General features: G+C 48.3%; 1 protein-coding gene across 8 annotated transcripts in view; it reads right to left on the bottom strand.

Moving 5' to 3' along the window:
• Ldlrad3 (low density lipoprotein receptor class A domain containing 3) overlaps window positions 1-22,696 on the bottom strand; it is a 228,508-nt gene that overhangs the window by 165,637 nt on the left and 40,175 nt on the right. The window contains exon 1 of one of the 8 annotated variants that reach the window (XM_048788601.1): window positions 12,200-12,523. The exons of 3 other annotated variants lie outside the window; for them this stretch is intronic. Coding sequence is in view for 2 of the 5 variants with exons in the window: in XM_048788597.1 (XP_048644554.1) it covers window positions 8,229-8,409 (181 nt within the window). In the remaining 3 variants the exon portion in view is untranslated. Of the gene's footprint in view, window positions 1-4,842; window positions 5,895-7,122; window positions 7,264-8,228; window positions 8,752-12,199; window positions 12,524-22,696 lie in introns of those variants that run through there. 4 more of the 8 variants (XM_048788597.1, XM_048788598.1, XM_048788600.1 and 1 more) reach the window with 4 other exon arrangements.

Raw genomic sequence — 22,696 nt, 5'->3', positions numbered from 1 at the left:
TGGCTGTCACCAAGAAGGGAGCAGTCACACAGAACATCTGAGTCTCGGATGAGGGATGAGGATGTGCCTCTGGCTGCAAGCACCTGAGTCTAGACCTTGCACACCACCCTGCCCTCGAAGCTCATCCTGCTAGTCCCAGCCTCTGTTTCCCAATCTGCTCAAGACAGACACAGAAATTGCTGAGAAAGTATGCAGTGAGCCCTGGGTTCAGCCCAAGACTGCTCACCCCTGGCATTCACGGACGTCACGTTAACACTGCTCGTGACCCTAACGGAAGATCCTGTGCAATTTCGCCACGGGAAAAACTTACAGCTGGAGCAGGTCCCTAGGCGGTGAGGAAGCCTAGTGCAAAGGCACAAGCATTCCAAAATGATAAAGGCTTTGTTTCCCTCTTATGAAATGAGTTAGCAAAGCAAGCCAATGGCTACTATTAACAAGGCAAGCAAAGAAAAAGTGGAGGAGTCTAGGGAAAGGACAGTTTTTCACCAGAAAGAGCTTTATAAATTATTTTTCTTCTGTATTTATGGCCTCATTAAGGGCCTGAAACTGTTACTTACATTTTTTAGCTATGCTTCATTGCATTTCACGAGGAAAATTATATCGGAATGGCATTAATGTAGCGGGGATCTGCAGAGCCATGGGGATGCAGCCCTTGTGGGGTCCGAGGGCCACAGTTCTGGCACCTGACAGCAACATTGGAAGATGGGATTTGTTCATCTTGACCCAACCTGAAAGGTGAGCCCTGAGCCCCACCCCCAGACTGGTCCCCACCCCTCCCTGGGCTCCCTTTAACAACCCTCAGGAAGTCGATTCTATTGACTTTTCACTAGGAACAATCTAATATCTATGGAAGCACTTCAACATGGGCAGGAGTTGAACATCATCTTTTTTTTATTTCTTACAATAGCACCATGAATTAGGCACCCTGTCCATTCGGCAGATGAAGAAACTGAGCCTGAGGAAGTAACTTGACCAAAGCCACAGGGCTAGATCCGTCTACAAATGGCCAGAGAGTAAATATTTTAGCTATGCAGGCCAAGAGGCCAAATTATGAATGTTCCTTCTCATCAAAGTCTCCTGCGAATGTCTGATTTTTTTTCCCCCAACCACTTAATCCTATAGAAGTCATTCTTAGCGTGTTTTCAGGGAATGTCTAAAAACAGGTGGTGGCTGGCTTTGGCCCACCCGCCAATCAGCTCCTGTGTCATCAGACAACAGATCTGTGGAAAATAAGAAATTACAAAGGGGTGCCGTCCATGAAGGGGACCTTGGCCACCCTGTTATCACTGCACCCTCCGCAACTCTCAAGGCCAGGCAGCCAGCAGACACTCCATAAAAAACTGTTGACTAAATGGGTGAGGAACAGAAACTGTGGCCCCCCAAGTGTCTTTTCCAGTTTTGACACTCTTTTAAGTTCTGTGAATTTATCTGAACTTGACTTGAACCCATCTGTGCTTTGCCGTGCAGAATACAATGCTCAATGAGGCTGGGTCTGCAGAATGCTTCTAAGCTCCCAGAAAGAGAGGCGAAGAGCGGCCCAAGCCTCAGAGCGCTGTTTTCACTCAGCTCATGACGGGCAGCTGGGTGTGGGGGGCATGGGCAAGCCCCATAAGCAGGAGCCTCTGCCTTTTCAGCTTGCAGCGGAGGCAGTGAAGCTGTACTGCAGTAGGGGAGAGGGGATCAATTTTACCAGGATGGCGATAAGTGAGGCTTAAGACAGTGCCAATCAACGCTGCACTGAACAGCTCTCAGAAACAGGCATGGGGTCAAGAAGAAGGATGGTGCTTCAGTCCCAAGTTCAGCCCCATGTGTCCCAGGACAAGTGCAATCATTTCCACGGTCACTGGGAACCATTCTGCAGCCACCACTCCGCTCCACGCAGATGCCCTTAGGCAGGGCGGGTAAAATATTAACGCCAACCAGGGAACAAGGCCAGAAAAGCAAAATGATCTTCCTTTAGGCCCCAAAGCAAATCTTTATGAGCTCAGAGTAAGAAAAGATTTCTGAAAATAAGACTCAAAACACACAGACTACATAAATGAAAAGACTGATAAATACAACTGCACTAAAATGTGAAACTGCTCATCCTCAACAGACAGTGTAAACAGAGTTAAAAGAAAAGCCACTTGCTGGGAAAAGACACTGGTCACAGACATGACCCACAGAGTGTCAGTATCTAGACTCTTCTTACAGAATTACGGAAGAAAACACAAGCAATCCAATAAGCAAATGGACAAAGCACAAGAACAGGTACTTCCACTGATGAGGAAACGCGAATAGCCACTTCATGTGTACTCCACTTCACTTATAATCAAAGAATGATTAATGGAACAAGGAAGCTCTCTTTCATGCCCATCAGCCTTGCAAAACTGTGAATGTGGCGTTCTCAAGTGGGGTGAAGATGAGGAGCAACAGGAACTCACACATTTTTCGTGCATGCTGGAGGAACTCTGGAGAGCAATTTGGCAGCTCCTAAGGAAGCTGGAGATACTCACACACCGACCCCCCCCATACTTTTCCCGTCCCCACCCTAGGCTGGGGACAGACATGCACTTGCACAGGACGATAGCAAGAGAATGCTCTCTGTGACAGTGCCATCACAGGAAACTGTAGGACAAACTAAATGTTCAGAGTACATTCACACAATGGAACAGTACCCAGGCCTCCCTAGGAAGGGCACAGCCTGCCTAGATGCAAAGCTAGCTGGAGTTGGGGTTAGGGGGCTGGGATCCAGTAAACAAACTGGGTGAACAAACCAGAGCAGCATGAATCAACATGGATAATTCTGAGACAACTGTATGCTAAGCCACCAACACAAATTGCAGAATATCACCAACTTCAAGCTCAAAAGCATGCTAGTTTAGTGGGTGCATAAAATGGAAAGGTATCTTTTAAAGGTACAAGAAATGTAAACACCAAATTCAGATCAGTGGTCACCTCTAGCAAACGGAATCAGAGAAGGGACCAATGAACTTCAACTGCAAGGCGTCTTTCTTTAAACATTCAGAAACCCGCATGACCAAATACTGGACTACCGTGGTGCTGGGTGGCTGGCACACAAACTGGCTGGGTGTTATTCTTGGCAACTTCTCTCTGCCCTTTAAAAAACGTTTTGTTAATGGAACTCACTACAGAATGAAAGTAACACTAATATCTGAGGGGAAAAAAGAACTCTGAAAGACAAATGGAATCATTTGAGTCCAAGGTGATCTGTGCTCACATTGGAAAGGAAAGAGCAGTTGCGAGGATGTCCATCTGGGAGATTCGGTCTGTGATGGACTCTTTTCATTTTCTGAAAGGCAGCAACAGTTGCAGGAAAAAAATAAAATTGTGGAAGGAAAAAAATAAACATTTAAGATAGATTTACCCACCCGAATTATTAAGCCATGACATTCCAGAAATAAAAATAGCAAAGCCTGGCCAGCAAGTGGGAGGCTCCTGAAACACTGATTCCCAAGAAGTCAGGGTGGGAAGGCCACAGGGAGGCTGTCCTCCTTGCCACAGCGCCACCATATGCCTCCTTGTCCTCACCAAGGGACTAGGATTTGGTAAGCAGGGCCCTTGGGGTATCAGGGGGAACAAGGAAACCAGACCATAAATCCCAACCCTGTACCTTGTCTGTCCCCTTTCTACAGGGAAAGCGTATGTTAAAATGAAAAGAGCATGCGCTCAGGAGTGGGCCAGACTTTGAGTATCTCACTCTCTTACAACCATAGCGCGCTGTGTGACTCCAGACAAGTGAGTTACTCTCTCTGAGCCTCAGTCTTCCATTTGTTAAACTGGGGTAACCCCATTTCCCTGGCAGTGTTGCTGAGGGACAGAAGAATAACAGATAGACACAAAGACCAAAACTAACATGAACAGAAGGATTAAGGGTACATAATAGAGAAGTGGCATACACTTGGAGTATAATAATCAGTAGTAGTATCTGTTACTCCTCCTTCTCACTGGCTGTCCCATAGCTCTGCTGCTGTTCGTGGTACTCAGGAAAGGCTGAGTCCCTTTCCTCTCCCTGCCTCCCTAGGAAGGGCACAGCCTGCCTAGATGCAAAGCTAGCCGGAGTTGGGGTTAGGGGGCTGGGACCCAGAGGTCACTCAGGTCCAGAAATGCAAACCCCGGGGGCAGACACCAGGTGTTAAGGATGCAAGGAGCTCACAGTGCAAACCCTGGCTGTGTCTCCTAGCACCTGATCGCCTCAGCTAACTAATTCCTAAAAAACCATTGCCCTCCTAGGTCATCCTAGATCTCGAACAGCAGTCAAAACACAAACGGGAACTGACTCTTCCAAACAATGTGGTTTGATGCAAGTCATAAGAGAAAACTCATGGAAGCCAGCGCTGGGGCAGGGTGGGGAACTGCTTCACCACCCTGGGCCTCAGTTTCCCTATGTGTAAAACCAGGCACTGGTAGATGACAGCCGAGTTCCTCTTCAATTCTTAGCCTGCTCATTCTTTGTTTCCCTGCACACATACCCACCCAGTCCCTGCGACAGGCAAACACCACCCGCCTGTCCTAGCAACATTCGTCAGCTTTTCAAAATAATGCCTGGGGTTCATATTTGAGGTCCTCCCCTACAGAAGTGAAAACATTCTGCAAGGCAGGTACTGAGTGTCCTTCCTCCTGTTTAAACACAGAGAGACCAGGAACCAGGGGTGGGCCAGCCTGTCAGCCGGTCAAGCTGGAAGTTTGACCAAAGAAGCCAGGTTTCTGGGCCCTGATGAGCCTCAACTCTGGCCTCTGCATTTCAGAACTCTGATCTGCTCTGCCGTCCACTGGGAGGGGGCTGGTCCTGTGCTTCCCCTACGACGCGAGAAAATATCTCCAAAGGGCCAGGAATCAGACCTGCCTCCCACACCCTGTGGATTCAAGGGCCTCTCGGGTTCACTTCAATTATCCTCCGTCTTCCATCATGTCTCGGCGAATGAACAATTGTTTGGCTTATCACTTCCGATTAGGACAGGAACTCTGCCAGGGAAATAAAAAAAAAAAAAACGCCAGCCTGCTACCGCCAAGCCGGGGGGATGCATATTAACTGGTGCGTCTTTTTAAATTTCCTTAAGTAGCTTAATCCATTAAACCATCCCAACTGCTTCTGCAATCTGCTCACGCAGCCACCCTCCCTCCACACGGAGCCGACGACAGGCCCTCCATCAGACGGAATTAGCTGACTTCTTGAGCAAAAGATGTTGGTACATCTAGGGAGGGCCGGAGTCAGGAGTATGTCCTGGTGGAGTCCTCACTTGGGCACGCATGGTCAAAGGACCGCAGCTTGCGGAGCTCAGGATAAGCCCTTATCCCTCTGCAAGGGGCTCATCAGATTTGCTAAATCGAAGGGCTGACACTTGGAGTGACTGTTTGGGTTTTCCAGCTTGAAAAGGGTAGTTCGTGACTGTCCAGAAAACAAAGCAAATTTACAAACTAAAGTGGGATTGTCGGGCTCTTCTTATTCCGGTCAGCACCGGAGCCCTGGGACTCTGCATTCGAATTCCACTCCTTCCGATCACAGGGAATGAGCTTAACCCTCGGTGCCTCCGTTTACTCATCTAGAAAATAGAAAACAACCAACACAGCCTCGGCACGCTTCAGGGAAATCAAGGTGCTTGGTCCACCTGGGTGTATCAGAGTCACCTAGTCACAGCCTGAAACACTAGAACCCCTGCTGCGTGTCACACATACCAGAAAACCTCTCAAGGAGGATAAAAAATGCTACAAATTCAGTGGTTTTTTCATCAAGGTTTTTCCACACGTTTTATGACAGCACACAGAGAGAGGCTATGAGATTAACCAGGGCTCGTTTCTTCAAGGTTCCATTATTCACTATTAAAGAGTTACTATTATATAAAAACTAGATGTAACGCAGATACATAATATGTCACCTCGCAAAGCACACCATTATAATGTAGCTACATGATTAATAATTAGAGGAACGGTGATCTGGAATGTAAAAGGATCCACCCCGAACTGAATACAATAGAATCACACCAGGTGAGACTAGAGAGCAGACGGGGGCTGTTCATTAAGAAATGATTTTTCAATAAATTAAATAACGTGCCCTACGGTGTGGCTCCAGATCTTCCTGTTGCTACATTGCTCTTGGCTGAGCGGGAGCACTCAATATGACCACACTGGCAGGAAGTCAAAGGCTTGGTGAAGGCTGAGGTGTCCATCTGGGTCTCCCACCCATCACTTTCCTGAATCTATCCTTGCCAGATCACCAGTGGTCTCGCAGGCCTCCCAGTTGCTGAAGCCAAAGCTTACCTTTTTTACCTTTACCTTATGTACAATTCTGCTACATTGGGCCAACTGCATGACTCCCTCTTGAAATGCCACCCCCTGGGTCTCCCTGACAATACCCCTCTGCGCCCCTGCCTCCCCGACACACCTAGCTCTCTGCACCTTCCTGCTTGATCACCTTGGAGGCCCCTTCCTCCACCCACCCCTCAATGGTCTCCGAGTTCTGCTCCCGTCTGCATGAACACGATACATCCACCTTGGACACATCCTTTCATCCACTATTAGGTTCAACCCTCACAGCCATAACCCCCAAATGGACACCTCCAACCAAGCTCTCTTCCTGTCAACTGCATCCTCCACCCACGGCTTCCCTCTCCCGCCATCCAAGATGCTTCTCTCCCCAGCACAAACTCAGCGCATCTGAAACAGAACTCTCTGGTTCGACACCTGCTCCTCCTGCGTCACAGGGTATTTCCACTGGCAGAACTGCCAACCACCACCCCTTCCACATTGGGCAACAGGTGGTAACTACTTCCCACATCCACCCTGCCTCTCCAGGCTGCCACTCACGCCCCTGGTGCAGATCCTTCTCTCTTACCCGTTTTGCACAAACAGCAAACTCACTGGCCTTCCTGGCACTAACTCTGGCCCATAAAAGGTATCCTTCACACAGCTGTAGAGCGGATCTGTCCAAGGCACACACTGTTTCAAATCTTCCTGTGGCTTCCCACCCCATGAAAGATAAGGACTGAGGTCCTTGGATCCATGCTGGAGGGTCTGTGTGGACAAGCAATCCCAGATCCCAGGGGTTTCCTCCCCACAGGACAGTTTACATGTTCCCCTAGACTTTTCAACATAACTTATGCAAACCCCCGTCTCCCCACTTACCCTAATGCTCTATAAACTTCTGCTGGTGTGCCTGTCTCCCCACAACCCCCAAATCAGTTTTTACACCAAAGGAGGGAAGGTACTGAAACGCAGCCCAGGGCCCAGACAAAACATGTGCTGAAAGGAAGGAGAGAGGAAGGGAGGGACAGTGACTGTGTGGGGGAGGGAGGATAGATACGGACGGGCGGCTGCTTCCTCGTGCTGATATTATGAAAAGCCTACAAGTTGGGATCCTTCCTCCATCCTATGGAGAGTCCACATTTGTGCATCGTTTGAGATTAGCAGAACTAAAACATGTTTCTTCATGTTGAGATGACGACTCATCCAAACTTGCTCAATAAGAAAAGTGGCGGGGGGGGGCAGGAACCAAATCAATCTGTAATGCATATTATTATTCTCTTTCTTAAGAAGTCCACAGACACTGGGGGTTTCTACAAAGCGACCTTCACTTCTGGATTAGCTTGAGTGCAAACCAACAATTCTTCCTGGGTCAAAGTAACAATTCACATGTGACCCCATTTCACACAGCAACCTCAGCGGGCTCCGGAACTCTGGGGCATAACTTGTGTCTTTGGATGTGATGACATGCACTGTCAGCACGGTTGACACAGCCACCCAGGAGACAAGTGCAGCCCTCTGGGCTGACCCATTCTCACAGTTCACAAGATGTCAAGGTTGGACACACAGGATGGGGAAGGAGAGCCAGGCCCAGGTGCTCCTGTGGCTGACAACGCCCCTCGGAGGCGGGCTGCGGGTTCCCACTCTGCCGGGGTGGGCTGAGGAAGCCTTCAGTCCTCCACCCCCAGAGGAGTTGTTTCCCTTCTCCCCACGGTAAACCCAAGTCACCAGCACCCTTCCCTTGGCTTTTATTTGTTTCTTTCTGTATCCAGGGATAGTGACAGCTGCAGCCCAGTTGGGGCTGGGACTCTTATCCAGAGCAAGCAAAGAAGCAAGCCCTTGAAGTGATGAGGGTGGCCTGCCAGGAACAAAGGGACCTCAAGCGACTCGGTCAAGAGCTTGGTCACGGGAGTGCAGGGACGGGGCCCCCAGCTATCCCCATCCCTGGCAGCCCTGGTGTCCTCTGAACCCTCAGCCAGGTTGTTTACCAATATGGAAGGAGGCAGCACTCCACAGGCTCTGGATGTGAGGGAAGAATCCTGGCTCCCTGGGAGTCTGGCAGGAGAATGTGGAGAGCAGGACCCAGGCGGGCAATGCCAGCAGGATAAAGAGACACCGCACCGCCAGCACAGCCCAGAGCCTCTCCCAGCCTCTGCCTGGGTGGATCATGTGCTTTTACACTAACCGTATGACAGAGTACGGTTTGTAAGGGACACCGGGCAAGGGATCCAGCTCCTAGCTGCATGCCTGCGATAATCAGCTCCAACAGGCTCCCGCCCCCGCCTGGCATGGCTCACTTGCCACCTCCCGTCAAGATCCACCCCGTGCTGTACAAGCGATAACGCATTTACAGACAGCCGGGACTCTCCAGCCAGAAGGAAAATTTCACCTAATTAAATAAAAACAAAGCAGAAAACCAAAGCCTTCAACTAGTGCCAAAAAGAAGAAGAGCAACTTGATCTTTTATGGAACTTTAGAGACAGGAATGCCAACGATTTTTTTTTCCTTAATGCATCTTTTAAAACAATCTTCTGAGTCCCTAATTAGAACTCTTTAAAAATCAATAAGAAAACTATACACAAACCAAGAGAAAAATGGATAAAGGAAATGAACAATCATTGCACAAAAAATAAGATGCTAATAAACAAAGAGATTGAAAAACCTCACTTGTCCTTAAACAGAGGCAAATGAAAATACCATTTTTTTAAAACAATATGATCGGCAAAAGTTAAGAAGGTGGGTAATCCAGAAGTTGGCATGGGTGTGAGGAAACTGGGCCCTCCTCCCCTCCTAGTGGGGGTATAAATTGGTACAACCTCCCTGGGGCCATCTGGCAATGAACACATACCCAGTACCATCTATTATGAGTTCACCTCTGGACCCAGTAGCTTCATCCCCAGGAATCTCTCCTTAGGAACCTAGACAGAGGCACGCAAAAGGTCGTGTTGTTTTGTTTTGTTTATAGCATTATTTTTGTAAAAGCTCAAAACTTAAAAAGAACTTAAACATCTCCCACAAGGGAGATGGGAAGATGATGTGCACAGCATATCTATATAAGCACCAAGAAAGAAGCCTTTAAAAAGAACCCAGATGCCAGGAGGTCCTGACATGGGAAAACATCGACAATACAGACAGAGAGGAGAAAGGACGTTGCAGAACAGTATGTGGAGCATAAGCCCAGGCTGTTTATCTCCATAGATGTGCCTTTTAATGGATATGTACCTGTATTAACATTTGTATCTTAGAGCCTATACTCGGAGAAGAAAGAATCAAGAGAGGTCCTTTTAAGATGTGCATGTATTTTCTACTGGTATCTTTTCTTCAATACAAATTCCTTAAAATGTCACTACAGGAAACGTACTTGGGGCGTGTATGAGCGCATCCAAGATGACTGGGGGGAGGAACTAAACAGCGCTGCTCATAAATCAACACACACACACACACACACACACACACACACAGAGCTCCTTTAACCTTAAGAAACCAAGCCAAATGGAAAAGGTCACCCTATTCATCAAATCACAAAGAGAGAGAGAGAGAGAGAGATGAACATTCCTTAAAACTTGGTAAATGGAAGCCGTTTGGGAGAAGAGTATTTGACATGGTAATGGAACCAACAGTCCCCAGTACTGGCTCAGACTAAAAAGGGGGAAGTGAGACTGCAGGAACCCCAGGATGGCTGCCTCTTAATGGGTTATTGTGGGCAATGACCCAGGCACTATGTCCCCTTTCAGAACACAGCACAGTCTACAAGGGCACTTGTGAACCGCCCTGGCCACAAAGGGCTCCCCTCCCTCCCGCCCAGCCCCACTCCCAAAAGAGGCCCACAGCACCTTGGTGGCTGCAGTGGGGTGGGAGTGCCAAGGACCCTAATGAAGGGATACACATGTGATTCGTCCCCTGTGGGAAACGCAGCACGTCTCTCCAAGTCTGTGAGCCTGAAATCATAGCCTGCTCTGGACTCCTGTTTCCATGCTACCGGGTCTTCCAGGTGGCACCAGGCCACGATTCCTGCTGGAAGACACAAGAGCTCATTCAAGGGCGCCTGGAGCAGGAACGCCAGCCTGGAGCCCGGGGCTGATGGGGCGGCGTCTGGTCGCCAAGGTTTGAGGGTTGTCCTCGAAACCCAAGTGCGTGGAAGGTCATCCTGGAAGAGGGATTGGAAACAAGATGTTTTTAATATTGAGAAAGGGAGTCAGACACTCTCTCCAGTTCGACAAGAGGACAAAGGAATCAGTGATGCTGGGAATGGGGGCAGGGCTCCCCGGGGCTCTCTGGGGGGGGGGGAGATGAGCTACTTGTGGATCTGAGCAGGGGTCCCCAGGTGTGTTTACTTCGTGAAGCGCACAGAGCGCCCCACTTAACATCTGTGCACTTTCAGTACATGTGTTAGGTTCCTATACAAAGTTTACTTAATGAAATAATCAAAGAACACATGTCCCAGGGACACTGCTGGCTTACAAGCACTGACTCCCTCGTCCTTCCATCCACAGCCTGAGCCACGAGCAAACCCCCTGGTCAGCGTCACATATGTCCAGTAGCTCACGGTGCAACAGTCTGGCGGGGGACAGGCAGTGTGAGGAGGTGAGAATGGCATGTTCAGGGTTTATTTTTAATTGGTTGGCTCATCTTCTCCTAAGACTCAAAACAGCCCTACCCCTTTTCTCGAATGCCCCAAATGGCACCAGCCACGCCCTGATAAACCCCAAGCACGCAGACTGCTCCACCCTGGCGCGGGGCTCTGTGGTCACAGCTCCTGAAGCTGGCTGAAGAATCAGACCCGGGGCTGCTTTTGGAAGGGTCGGTGTGGCTACTCTGTTTCTGGGTCTGAGCCACAGGTGGGGATTCCCTTCTAGAAGCCAGCTGCATCTCGGGTTACCATGGAGCTGGCTCCCAGAATCTCCCGGGGTTATTCTGGGCTACCAGGGATCTTGGGGGGAGGTCTTCACTGAACTTTTCCATGGGGCTAGTTTGGAGGTTCCCTCTTCTTTTGTTCAATAAAACGTTTTTTGGGTTTTGTTGTTTTTTTGGGGGGGGTTGTTGTTGTTAGGCAAAAAGAAAATGTCAAGTTCACAGCGAACTGGAGAGAGCAAAGCGATCCGTATTATACCCGGGGAACCCACAGATTGGGCAATTCAGCTCTGACTTCTGTCTGAAGCCCAGTGAAATGTCAGATTCTGGCTCTCCCTCTCCCCCCTGCCTTAAAGTTCCCACTGCCCAGATGTTGATGGCGAAAAGGCTCAACTCCAGGACAGGAAGGCTGATCTTCAGTTCCCCAGCGTGGTTTCCACCACCTCCAGATGAGATAGCACATGGGAAAGGAGGGGACAGGCACAAGGGCTACCCAACCAAGGGGAGCCCATGACCTAAGAGCACGTGACCTAAGGGCATCCCCATGGGCACCACTCACCTTCCCAGCCACTTCTGCTCCTCAGCACGACCGAGGCCAGCACTTCCCCAGAAAGACCAGGTTGGTGAACACCACATCCATTGGTATTCAGCATGGTAATCCACCCTCATCCCCAAGGGACACTTTACAAGACCCCCAATGGACACCTGAGACCAAGGATAGCGCCAAGCCCCCTACACAAGCACCACAAACAATACCACAGCAGATCTGACAACCTTGACCGCCACTCAGTGATGTACACAGTGCAAATGCTGACGCTCAGAGGAAGATACTCAAGAAAAGTACTCTGGACTCCCAACTGAGGGCACCTAGGGAGAGCAAGTGCAGAGAGGGGCTTTTTCTGAAGTTCCCCAACTGTCTTAAAGGCCAGAGTCTCAAGAAGATCTGATTGTCGTGAGCCCCTCCCCTGTCGCCTCCCTCACAGAAGAGAGACTAGTGCTGACATCGCACCCAGAGCCCAGAGGAACTCTGACCCAGGCTGTCATCTGCTTCTTGGGACAGTTCATCTCCCCTCCGGCCACCCCTCTGTCTCCCCTATGAAGTCGGTACCTAAGCTTCTGCATCTCCCTGGCTACGGGGTGCTCACTTATCCCTCCTGCGCTGGCCCCCAGGACGCAGAGAACAAACCGACTGCCTCTTCTACTGCTTCTACAGCCAGCTCTTCCCGCCAACTCAGTGATCAAACCTCCAGGAAGGAAGAGAAAGTTCTTTCTCTGCTACAGTGCGCTGGACAAACGCATGATTCATGTCCCCCAGGCAGGATGGAGCAGGACAGCGTGAGATTACATCACGCTACTCACCATTCAAAACCCATGAACTGTTCATTTCTGGAATTTTCCATTTGCTACTTTCAGGACCTCAGTTGACTGTGGGGTAAATGAAACCACAGAAAGTGAAACTGTGGATGGGTGGGGGGAGGGGGGGCGCCGCCCACAGGTACATTCCTGTCAAACACCTGCCTGTCTCCTTTCCTTGGGGCAGCTTCTGTTTTCCCAAAAGACAAACAGCTTCTGTTCAGACTTCCGCCCAGAGCAACTCAATCTCCAGACACCTCTCCCACCCCAGTAAAAATCCCACGGAAAGGTCGCCCAAAGCTCACGGGGGAGTGGGGGGGGGTGTTGGTGACGAGGTGTGGAGGGAGCACCTCAGACAGCTCTCCCTGCTCAAGAACCACAGACCCAGAGCTCAGCAGCTAGTGGGGATCCAAAAATCACAGAGGAAAGCCTTAAGGGGTAGGAGCCAGCCAAAGGCCTTTTTAAAAGAAATCTTTGTTCAGGGGGAGAGGGTGCTGGCACCCCCAGCCTGGGCCCCACGCTCCTGCAGGACTTCCCAGCCTCATATGCAACCAGAATAGCAGGAGGATGTGAGACAGGAGGCAGGATGTCAGGCATTGCAACAGCCAATCAGTCACCCCAACTCCTGCTACAGACTCCCCTGGGGGCTACCAAGTCCAAGGAGAAAAGGGGATAAGATATCGTAAAACATCACACCCTGAAACAGACCCCAGTCCCTCCAAGCCCCCTCTGCAAACACACTTCCGAGAGGCTGGGAGGCCCTGCTAACAGTACACGATTCCAGAAAAAAACGCATCCTTACCCAAGTCCCCCTGTGAATCAGGCACTGTCCCCAGGGGTGCTTGAGGGACAACCGTAAGAAAGCACGGAAACATGGAGAAGACACAACGTTCCCCAGAATGACCCTACAAACAAATGAGAGCAGAACTGCTCCCGCGAAGCACACCAGGTGCATTCATCTTTGGGCAAGCCAACTGACACAGAAGAGGATTTTTAGATATCAAAACTAATTAGTAACTCCAGAACCGCAACGGAGAGATTAGCATTGAAACACTCAGTGAATTTCCAGCCTCGGCCGCCAAGAACCAGGGTTTGTTTTCTTTCCACTATTTTCATCCAGTTTTCTAAGTTTCAAAATTCCCAGGGGTTCCCATCTTGAAAGAGAGAGAAATTACTTGGAATTCCTAACCTCTAGCAACTTTGGAGTATAGAAGGAAGACGAGCTAAGTGGACTAATTAAAATCAATAGTGAGGAAACATATTTAAGGACAAAAAAGGGGGGGGGCATTATTACTTTTCAAATTAAAAACATCTATGGCCCCACCTGCAACACTACAGCTACACAACCAGAATATGGCATCATAATGCTAAGGATGCCGGTGACAGGCCAGCACTCAAAGTGATGCCTACTTCTATGGAGGGCCCACGGTGTGCCAGGGCCTGCTGATGCTTGGGGTGTGTTATTTAATCCACGCTGCATCCCTACTGAGTAGCTGTCATGCCCATTTACAGACGAAGACGTGAAGTTCAAGATGTCAAAACAATCAAGGAGAACTAGAAAGCAAATCAAGATCTAACTAGCTCCCCAAAGCACTCTTTTCTCTCGACCACCACTGTGACCTCAAAACAAGGAAGAGCACATCGCTACAGTTGCTTACGGTCCTCTCAACACCACCTCGAGTCATAATTCCAGTGTCATGGAGACAGTACAGCTTCTGATGCACATATCCTAACTTAATTACACATCTGGAGCGCTGGGTGAGGAGACCTTTCAAATGCAAAGCTGGACCACACTGGCCACCACACTTGCTGCTAAAATGCCTGAGCCGGCCCTCTCCTCGACAATGACATTGGGTCCGTGGAACAAGGAGTTACATTTAATGTGTGCCCCCTGTCTATCATGTGCACTCACTCAACTAGCTGATTCATGCATTCACACAGGAAGAACACCTCGTCACTCAAGGTCACAGGGAATAGCAGGTAGGAGAACGAGGAAAAGCCACAGTGATCAGCAGAGAGGAATGAGCACTAAGTCACTGTAACAGAAGAGCTGGAGGGTGTAAATGCCAGGGAATGGGCTAGGAAGTAAGACATAAGGAGCTGCTAAGAGGAAGGAACCTACTGCAGGCAAAAGCATGGTTCAGTGCTTCCTGGAATGATTGTCAACCAGGTCGGTTTTGCAGGCTGGGTGAAATGTAGACCCAGATTCCAAACGAAGCATTGAGATAAATGGAAGCACCACAGCAAACGATCGTAAAGAGGGCTGAGAGGCTGGGGGAAGGCTCTCAGAGTCAGGCTGTGGAATCTGAGCTCGCAGAGTAAGAAATCAACACCATCGGTTTCTGAGCAGGGGGAGATGAAAGCTCAGGTAGGTTAACCCAGCCGCCCTATGCACACAGAGAGACACGGAAAGGGAGACGCGGGGAAAGCAGGACTTGAAGCTACTAGAAATTTCTAAGCATCTATTTTGGAATCAAAGAGTTAGGCCTTCCTTTAATAATTCCAACATATATTCCTCCTCTAACAAGAAATATTATGGAAGCCTGGTTGAACTTAAACAAATATATTTAGTCTCTCTGACTATTTGCTGAAGGCAGAGACGACTCAAGTCGTCAATCTTTGGCTTTGGAAAACAGCAGATGGTATTTCTGGCAAGAGATCCGCTGTCCTAGTTATATGTTTTGCTCAGACTAATACTGTACTTTGTTTGCATTTCTTCAGCACCATCGGAGCAAAGGGCAGGCAATCCCAAAACATAACAAGCAATATGGGGAGCTGCTACTCCGGGCTTCGAAAATTTTAGCATTTAGATAATCCAGATGTAAATACAAAAAGAGGAGATTATATTCTTCAGTCTCCTACGTGGACAATTTTCTAAAAAATTTTTAATCTCTGTATTAGGACATGTCAATATTAAAAACCCGTGCAAATGGACAATCTGTGAGGTCTGAGCACTCTATTAAAAATTCCAACCGGTTCCCTTCAAATCTTTAAAACCAGAAAACAAGAGGGGGAGGAAAAAAAAAAAGAGTGGAATCAGATGGTAATATGTGACTATGTATGGGAAGCTGGAAAATTCTTGATCGTGGTTCCAGATTTCTGGGGAAAAAGTTATTCTTAACCTATAATGTCTCAGCTTCCTATATATAGGACACCTCTAAAAAACTAAAATTGAGCAACTAATTAACTTTGCAACAAATTAACTTTGTCATCCAGTTTAAATTTTTCGAGGTGTCCTATATTTAGGATGCTGGGACATAATGGGTTAAGACAAATTAAACAAGCTTTTTCAAAAACCTGACCTACCTCTCTGATATGCTCCTTTCTGGAGAATAATAAAAGTAGTAGTAATAGTAATAAATAATAAAGCAACTGCAGGAGGTGAAGCGACCACAGCCTTTTCTGCACAGAGTGGGCATCTGTAACCCTCTGTAAGCAAATCACTAACTGAGCAAGTAGCATTTGCATGAGAGCGCACCAAAGCCACCTGTGAGACCCCAGGGATAACCCTGAAGGTGGGAGGCCCATTCATTTCTTCTTCCAGATTCCACTTGACACCTTTCCATATAAACCTCCGGAAGGGAAGAATCCCTGTCCATTCTGCTGAAACCAAGTTGTCAGTTATGCAAGTGATAAGTCACCCAAGGACTCTTCTCCTGTACGTTTTTCCCTTGGCCTTCTTCACAGTCTGGTGAACAGCAGCCAACCAGTACGGCCCTTCCACAGAGAGGGGGTCCTCCGAGGCCCTGCCTGTGATGACTGCTCCCAGCCCAGTGGCCCTCGCCCCACCCACCGCCCCGTTTGGAGGCATTTGATTGCACGAAACACATGGGCCCGTCTCAGCAGAAAAGGGGCTTCCTAGGAAACACGGCCAAGATAAGGAAATGAACTCATCCAGAAAGTTCCAGGAAGAAAAAAAAAGGTAGAGGAGCCACAGATAGCAACTGGGGAAAGGATGGACATTGGGACAGTCTCCAGTCCAATCCGTGAGCACCAAGAAGCCAGGACCCAGGGCCCTGATCTCAGAGGGGTGGAGAAAGCAGGAGAAACACAAAGGAGGGAGGATCTGGCACTGTCCCCATCTGGAGGAAAGGGCAGGAAAGAGAAGGGTCAATTAAAAGAAATAAGAGCAGAGCACATGTTATTTTCATAACCGAAGTTGTAAGAGCCTGCTCTAATCTCCACAGTGGTAATACTGCCGTAAAAACATGTTTGAAAAAATAAGGTCTCAGTGGAAATTCAAGTCCAAGCTGGAAAACCTTCAAGGAAAACAAGGCAGCGCTTCTTCCTCGCTCAGCACAGTTTCCTGCAGAAACATCATGAATAAGAACGGATTCATTTCTTAAAAAGGCAAAACAAAGGCCTCGATTCTCTTAAATATGCTTATTAATATTTAGCCAGCTAAACATGGGCCTTTCCCAGTTGCTGTCTGCCAGCCCATAAATATTCAGCAGGCGTAAACACAGGCGCGCACGTGCACACACACAGAAAATATTCATCCTTTCTCCCACAAGTCTGGGACACCCATGGCATTGTCCCCAAATCTCAAAACCCACACTTGCAGTGACAGCATTTAAAATTATGGTCTTTGGCCACAACAAATGCCTTGGAGAAAGGCTCTCTCCCCTACAAATTCTAAATTCTTTTTTACTTTCCAACTCTTGAGGATGGTCCAAGGGCCAAAGGAGAAAGCCACCCTGTTCCATGAACCCTGGAGTCAGGGTGGTTGAGGTTTTTCTTTGGCCATGACCCCCCACTCCAAGTGACAACCCAACCTGTGTCTGATCCGCATTCCCAGGTCTCTGGGTTCACAGTCAAATGGATTCTCTAAAGAATGTAGGCATCTGGGCTGGGGTTGTGGCTCAGAGGTAGAGCGCTTGCCTAGCATGCGTGAGGCACTGGGTTCGAGCCTCGGCACCACATAAAATAAAAAAATTATTGTGTCCTCCTGTAACTTAAAAATAAATATTTAAAAAAATAAATAAATAAGAATATAGGAATCTACCCTGTCTGTTCACCCATTTTGCCTGGTTTTCTAGCCAAGCATTCTTCACAACTGATCAACAATGAGCCCTACTGGATGTCCACATGCCAGGTGCCTCTACAAACCTCTAGTATCTATACAAGCTTTAACCAAAGGATTCATTAGCTCCATTTCACAAAAGCGACTGCTCATCAAGGTTAAACAGTCTGTCCCAGGTCACATGGAGTAAACTGAGGATCTGGGATTTACACCGGGGCAGAGTCGGCCTAAACTGCATTTGCTCTTCGCTGGATTCTTTCATCTGCCACAAAAACAAAACCCTGGGAAAACCCATGTCTAGCTCCTGCAGACCTAGAAGGCTGTGCTGCAGCCTATAAGATTCTCTTGCAGGTTTCCCAGAAAAGAAAATTTATGAGGATTTTATAAAACTCACTGGTCTGCAGATGCTGCAAAGTGACTTCCAGTTTTAAAAAACTAACAAGAGTCTCCCCAGAGACAATTATTAGGGCTGATGCAGATCATAAAACAGACCATAAAACCATTTCTGTTATATTAGTCCTGTGTTTTCTTTTTTTCAGAGTGCTGTCTGAGGGGAGACTGCAGCAGAAACTTCTTCCCAAGCCAGGGGCCATCCACTCCCAGGAAGGCCTGGGGACAGGTGTCCTCGGCCTCTCCCCTACCTTGCCCGATCAGCTCTCAGGTTTCCACCAAGGAAACATGATTAACTGGACTCCCCTACCACCGGGTGATCGCAGATGGATCCTGGAGCTGCTTCTAATTTACTTAAGTGATTGAAATCTCCCCTCTCCCCAGTTACTCAATCCTGCAATACAGCCAACAGACATAATTGCAAAGCAGGTAAGCCAGTCTCACCAATCTGCCGAATTGGTGCCAGCAAACGTTGCAAATTACAGGGTATAAATTTAGCAGGGTGGGTCTTGACACACATTCCTGCAAATTACATGTTCCCGCGCTTGTAGAAAGTGCATTAATTACTTCAGGTGCATGTACAACTTCCCCCTTGCTAGGGGCTTTCTGGAGAGCATCAAGTGACTCAGGTCTACAAAGATTAAAGCATAAATAGATAATGACTGCCGAGTAGGTGGGTCTTTTCCAGAGCTCTTGCAATTGGAATTTTTTAACTTTCTCCCTGTAGACTGAGAGTCGCTGAGGTCCCATGTGAGGGGATGAGGAGCCTGAACAACTTAAGTGGGAAAAGGAACAGAGCAAAAGATAGAAGACCCGTATGGCTGAAAACCTCGACCAGGGCAGTGGCCACAATGGGAGGGAGCTACTTCGTCCCTCTTGAACTACAAGTTCTGCTTTCCTTGCAAGAAGGGAAATGGCTGCCAGATGGAGCAGGGCAAATGCAGCCAGAAGTGAAGTCTGGATCCACAAGCTTGAGCCCCTTAGGAGATTTCACCCCAAGTAATGATAACTGAGTGCTGTCCATGTGCCAGGTGCTGAGCAAAGTACCCACAACCAGCATCTTCATAGGATTCCTCATGACACCAGCCAAGAAAAGGAAGAACCAGTGCTAGGTTTGCAAAAGAGGCTCAGACAAACAAAGGCTCAGAGCTAAATAACTCACCCAAGATCATATAACCAGAGAGATGAGGAGCTAGGTCTGTCTGATTGGAGAACCCACCCTCTTAATCATGAGGGGCTACAGCATCCCACAAGGGGCAGCCAGCAGAGGTGCCTCACAAGGGTCTGGAGAGGAGAAAACACCACCACACAGGCACTCAACACCTCCTATCTCCTTCATCCTTGGCACAGCTGAAGGTTGTCACCAAGGTTGTCCCATTAACTTGGGGGACAATGCTTCCCAGGTCTCTGGGTTCACAGTCAAATGGATTCTCTAAAGAATGTAGGCTTCTGGGCTGGGTTCGTGGCTCAGAGGTAGAGCGCTTGCCATCTCATGCCTTCAATGGCCTCCATGAGAAAACCAAGGCTGAGAAATGTCACAATCGGCCGGCCAGAGAGTAGCAGAGCAAAAGGTAACCCCATCTATATATGCCTCCTAAATTCATGGCTTTTGCCCCAAATCTGTGAGTTAACTGTAATTCTCACAACTGTGGATCCTGTACAACTTAAGGGGGGAAAGGATTAAATAAACCAAATCGCTAAAGCAAGACCGGAATATCCAATAGTGCCATCTCCAGGGTCCCTGGGCTTGCACTTCCAGTGGGACGGGGAGAGAGCCGGCCATTTTCTGGTCTCGTCTAGAGAGTGAGAAATGGCTATAATATAATGAATAGCTATAATATAATGGGATGAGAATCAGGGCTCCTACCCTTGCTAGCCAAAGGGAAGCCACATGATCTAAGCTGAGCGGATAGGATGCTCCATCCCAGGAGTGTGACTCTGTGGAACAGGGACAAAGACATTGAGAACATTCCATTCCTCCCAAGAAGCAGGACGCGGCAAGACTCTTTTCCCTTTAAGACCGACTCAACATTCTTTCTTGCTCTCTGACACTGTCAGTTTAGAAAGCCCCCAGGCATCCTGACTGTAGGAGCTTAGACTTCAGCAGGATATCAAGGCTGAGAGGACAGAAAATATGGACAAAAAGCAACACGTCACGTCACAACACCACATCTGTGGGCATTCCAGACCTCAAGAGAAAAGGGGCATTCGAAGAGGACCCGGGGGCGGGGGCTCCCAGAAGCAGCACGTGCTCACTCTGCTAGGAGAAGCTACCTGGACCAGCCAGGTGGCCTGAGGTTATGTGTGGCCTTCACATCTGATTGGTAGAGCATTTCCTCTCCACAATCATAACTCGGTGGATTAATTATACTTGGAGTTCTGAAGCACTCAAGGTCATGCCCTCAATCCTGGCTTCAGGAAATTGCTCATTCTCTGCCTTAATTGGAAATGTATATGGTTTTACCCAACAAAAATGTGACAGTAACCTAACAGCACATCCAGGATCACTATGTACCCGAAAGCCAATGAATAAAGTTGGCACCATTGCAGAGGAAATGGCTGTTCTTAAATAATCAATGTGTAAGGTGCCTGTGAACTTCTGTGACATAAATACCACTCCATAATTTAGGTGGACCCGCTCTGATTCTTTTCTACTGGAGACTGGGAAGCACTCGGGTAGGAGTGTTGCTGGGGTCCTGGCCACAGCTGGGCATCCAAGATAAGATTCATTTGAAAGACACTCATCTGATTTCTTACCTCCCAGCACCTCGCCTGTGCTCAGTACCTTAGAGCCAGGTGACATTCCAGTGGACCCTTTCCAGTTGGAGATCTGGAGGTGTTAATGGAGACCCAATGGCACCCAAGGAGGCTGCTAAGACGAGCCAGAAAAAGCACCTGGAGGAGATGACATTGACTGAGGGTACCAGTGGAGACCTCTGAACCATCTCCTGTGCTCCTCACCCGGCAGGGCAGCAACAGGAACAGCACAGCACACCAGCGCCACACTAGTTGTTGAAGTCACAATAAGGACGCACGGGAAGGAGTGAGAACCTACACAATGCAGTGAGCTCTCCGGCTCCCGCCCTGCCAGAGCCAATGCCAGGCAGCCATCACTGCTCCAAGCCATTCAACTCCAAGGGCACAAATGCACGTGGAGCTTCTGAGAACCACAAGCCTAAACCAGGAATAGCTACGAACATGCCATCCACAGCGACGCCTATAACAACCCAAACCTGGAAACAACATAAATGCCCCAAATTAGGGAGTGGTTAGATAAATTATGAAACACCTACTGGACTGAATTCAATACAGCCATTAAAACTGGCTTCGAAAAGATGGTGAAGCAACCCCTCTGGGAGACGCACTGTGTGGTCTGGGAAAATGAATTAGTATCAGAATAGAGCTCCGGATTGGGAGTCAACTTAAAAACCAACTGTTTTCACAATACAGACTGCAGAAAATAAAGCCAATAAAAAAGTTCACCAACCAAGAGGCTGGGGCAGGGCTGGGAATATAGCCCAGTTGGTAGAGTGCTTGCTTAGCACACCTAAGACCCTGGGTTCAATCCCCTGCACAACAACAACAACAAAAAGAGGTCGGGGTAAAGAAGACCAAGGAAAAACTAAAATGGGCAGAGATCAATGAATAGGAAAATGTTCACCATGTGGAAAATGGAAAAAAGGAATTAAAAACTATGTACAAAAAAAATACTATATACACATAAATACCCAGGACATGACTGAAAGGCTAACATGCCAAAATTTTTCCGAGTGGTAGGATTACTGGTGATTTTAATTTTCTTCTTTCTGTTTAAATATATTTCCTAAACAAATAACAATCAGAATACCAAGGCATCACAGACATCCACAATTAGATCATTGGTCAAAACTGGCAATGCTTTTTGGGGAAAACACTGCCTCCTAATTATTAAATTAGAAGATACTACTGGATAAAGAAACTGCCCAGGGATGCACACATGGAACTTGTTTTTAGAAGAATTCCTCCACAGAATCTTGAGGTGTCACTGGTGATTTGAAAATATAATAGGTATTTTTATAAATCAAGAAAACAGACTTATTCCTCACCACTCAGACTTGGAACATGACCACCTTCGGTTTAGAGTCATTTTTCGCCCCAAGCTCTCTTTCCAACTGTCACCTGCCTTTCCAGGTTGTTTTCTGCAGGAGGAAGAGCCACTGAACAGCTAGCGCACACAGCCCTCAGGGCCTGGGTAAACCAGTCATACCACTTCAAAGGCTAACATTCCCTTAAGAGAATGGGATCATTCACATCCCACCTTACCAGGTTCTTCCGCTTCCTGGGGCTCTGATTCAGTCCCTGCTCTGCAGGCTCCGTCCCCCATCCACTCTGCCAAGGCCACAACCTTCAAGGATCATTAAAGCTGCTTCCTCCACAAAGCTCCCCGGATCCAGCCCCCTGAGGGACTCTCTCCCTCCCCCATGACTGTATTCCCTTGAGTCTTAGGACATGCATCTGGTTCAAGGCTAGGCACAGGTAACCAACCCCAAGTCTGTACTCCACATGGCCAGGGGCCCATGGCCATATCCTGCCATTAATGGCTCTTGGACAATGCCAAGCACATGGCTTTGCACACAGTAGGTGCCCAATCCATGTTTCATGATTGAATAAAAGCTGGGTGCTCCCTAAATGCAGAGGCCCCGTCGGCTTCATTTTTATCCCAGATCAGAGCTTCCCATAGTGTCGGGTACCAAGTTGGTCCCATTAACCGCCTGCTGAATGAATGACGGCAGTGGGGGCCCTCATGAACAAATGCATCTGCCCGAACTACTCTCTCAGGGCTCATACCGATGATCAAAT

This window comes from Marmota marmota, unplaced genomic scaffold (genome assembly GCF_001458135.2).
Source record: "Marmota marmota marmota unplaced genomic scaffold, marMar, whole genome shotgun sequence".
NCBI lineage: Eukaryota > Metazoa > Chordata > Mammalia > Rodentia > Sciuridae > Marmota > Marmota marmota.
Note: the sequence above shows the minus strand (reverse complement) of the source record. Positions and strands in the feature narration are given on the sequence as shown.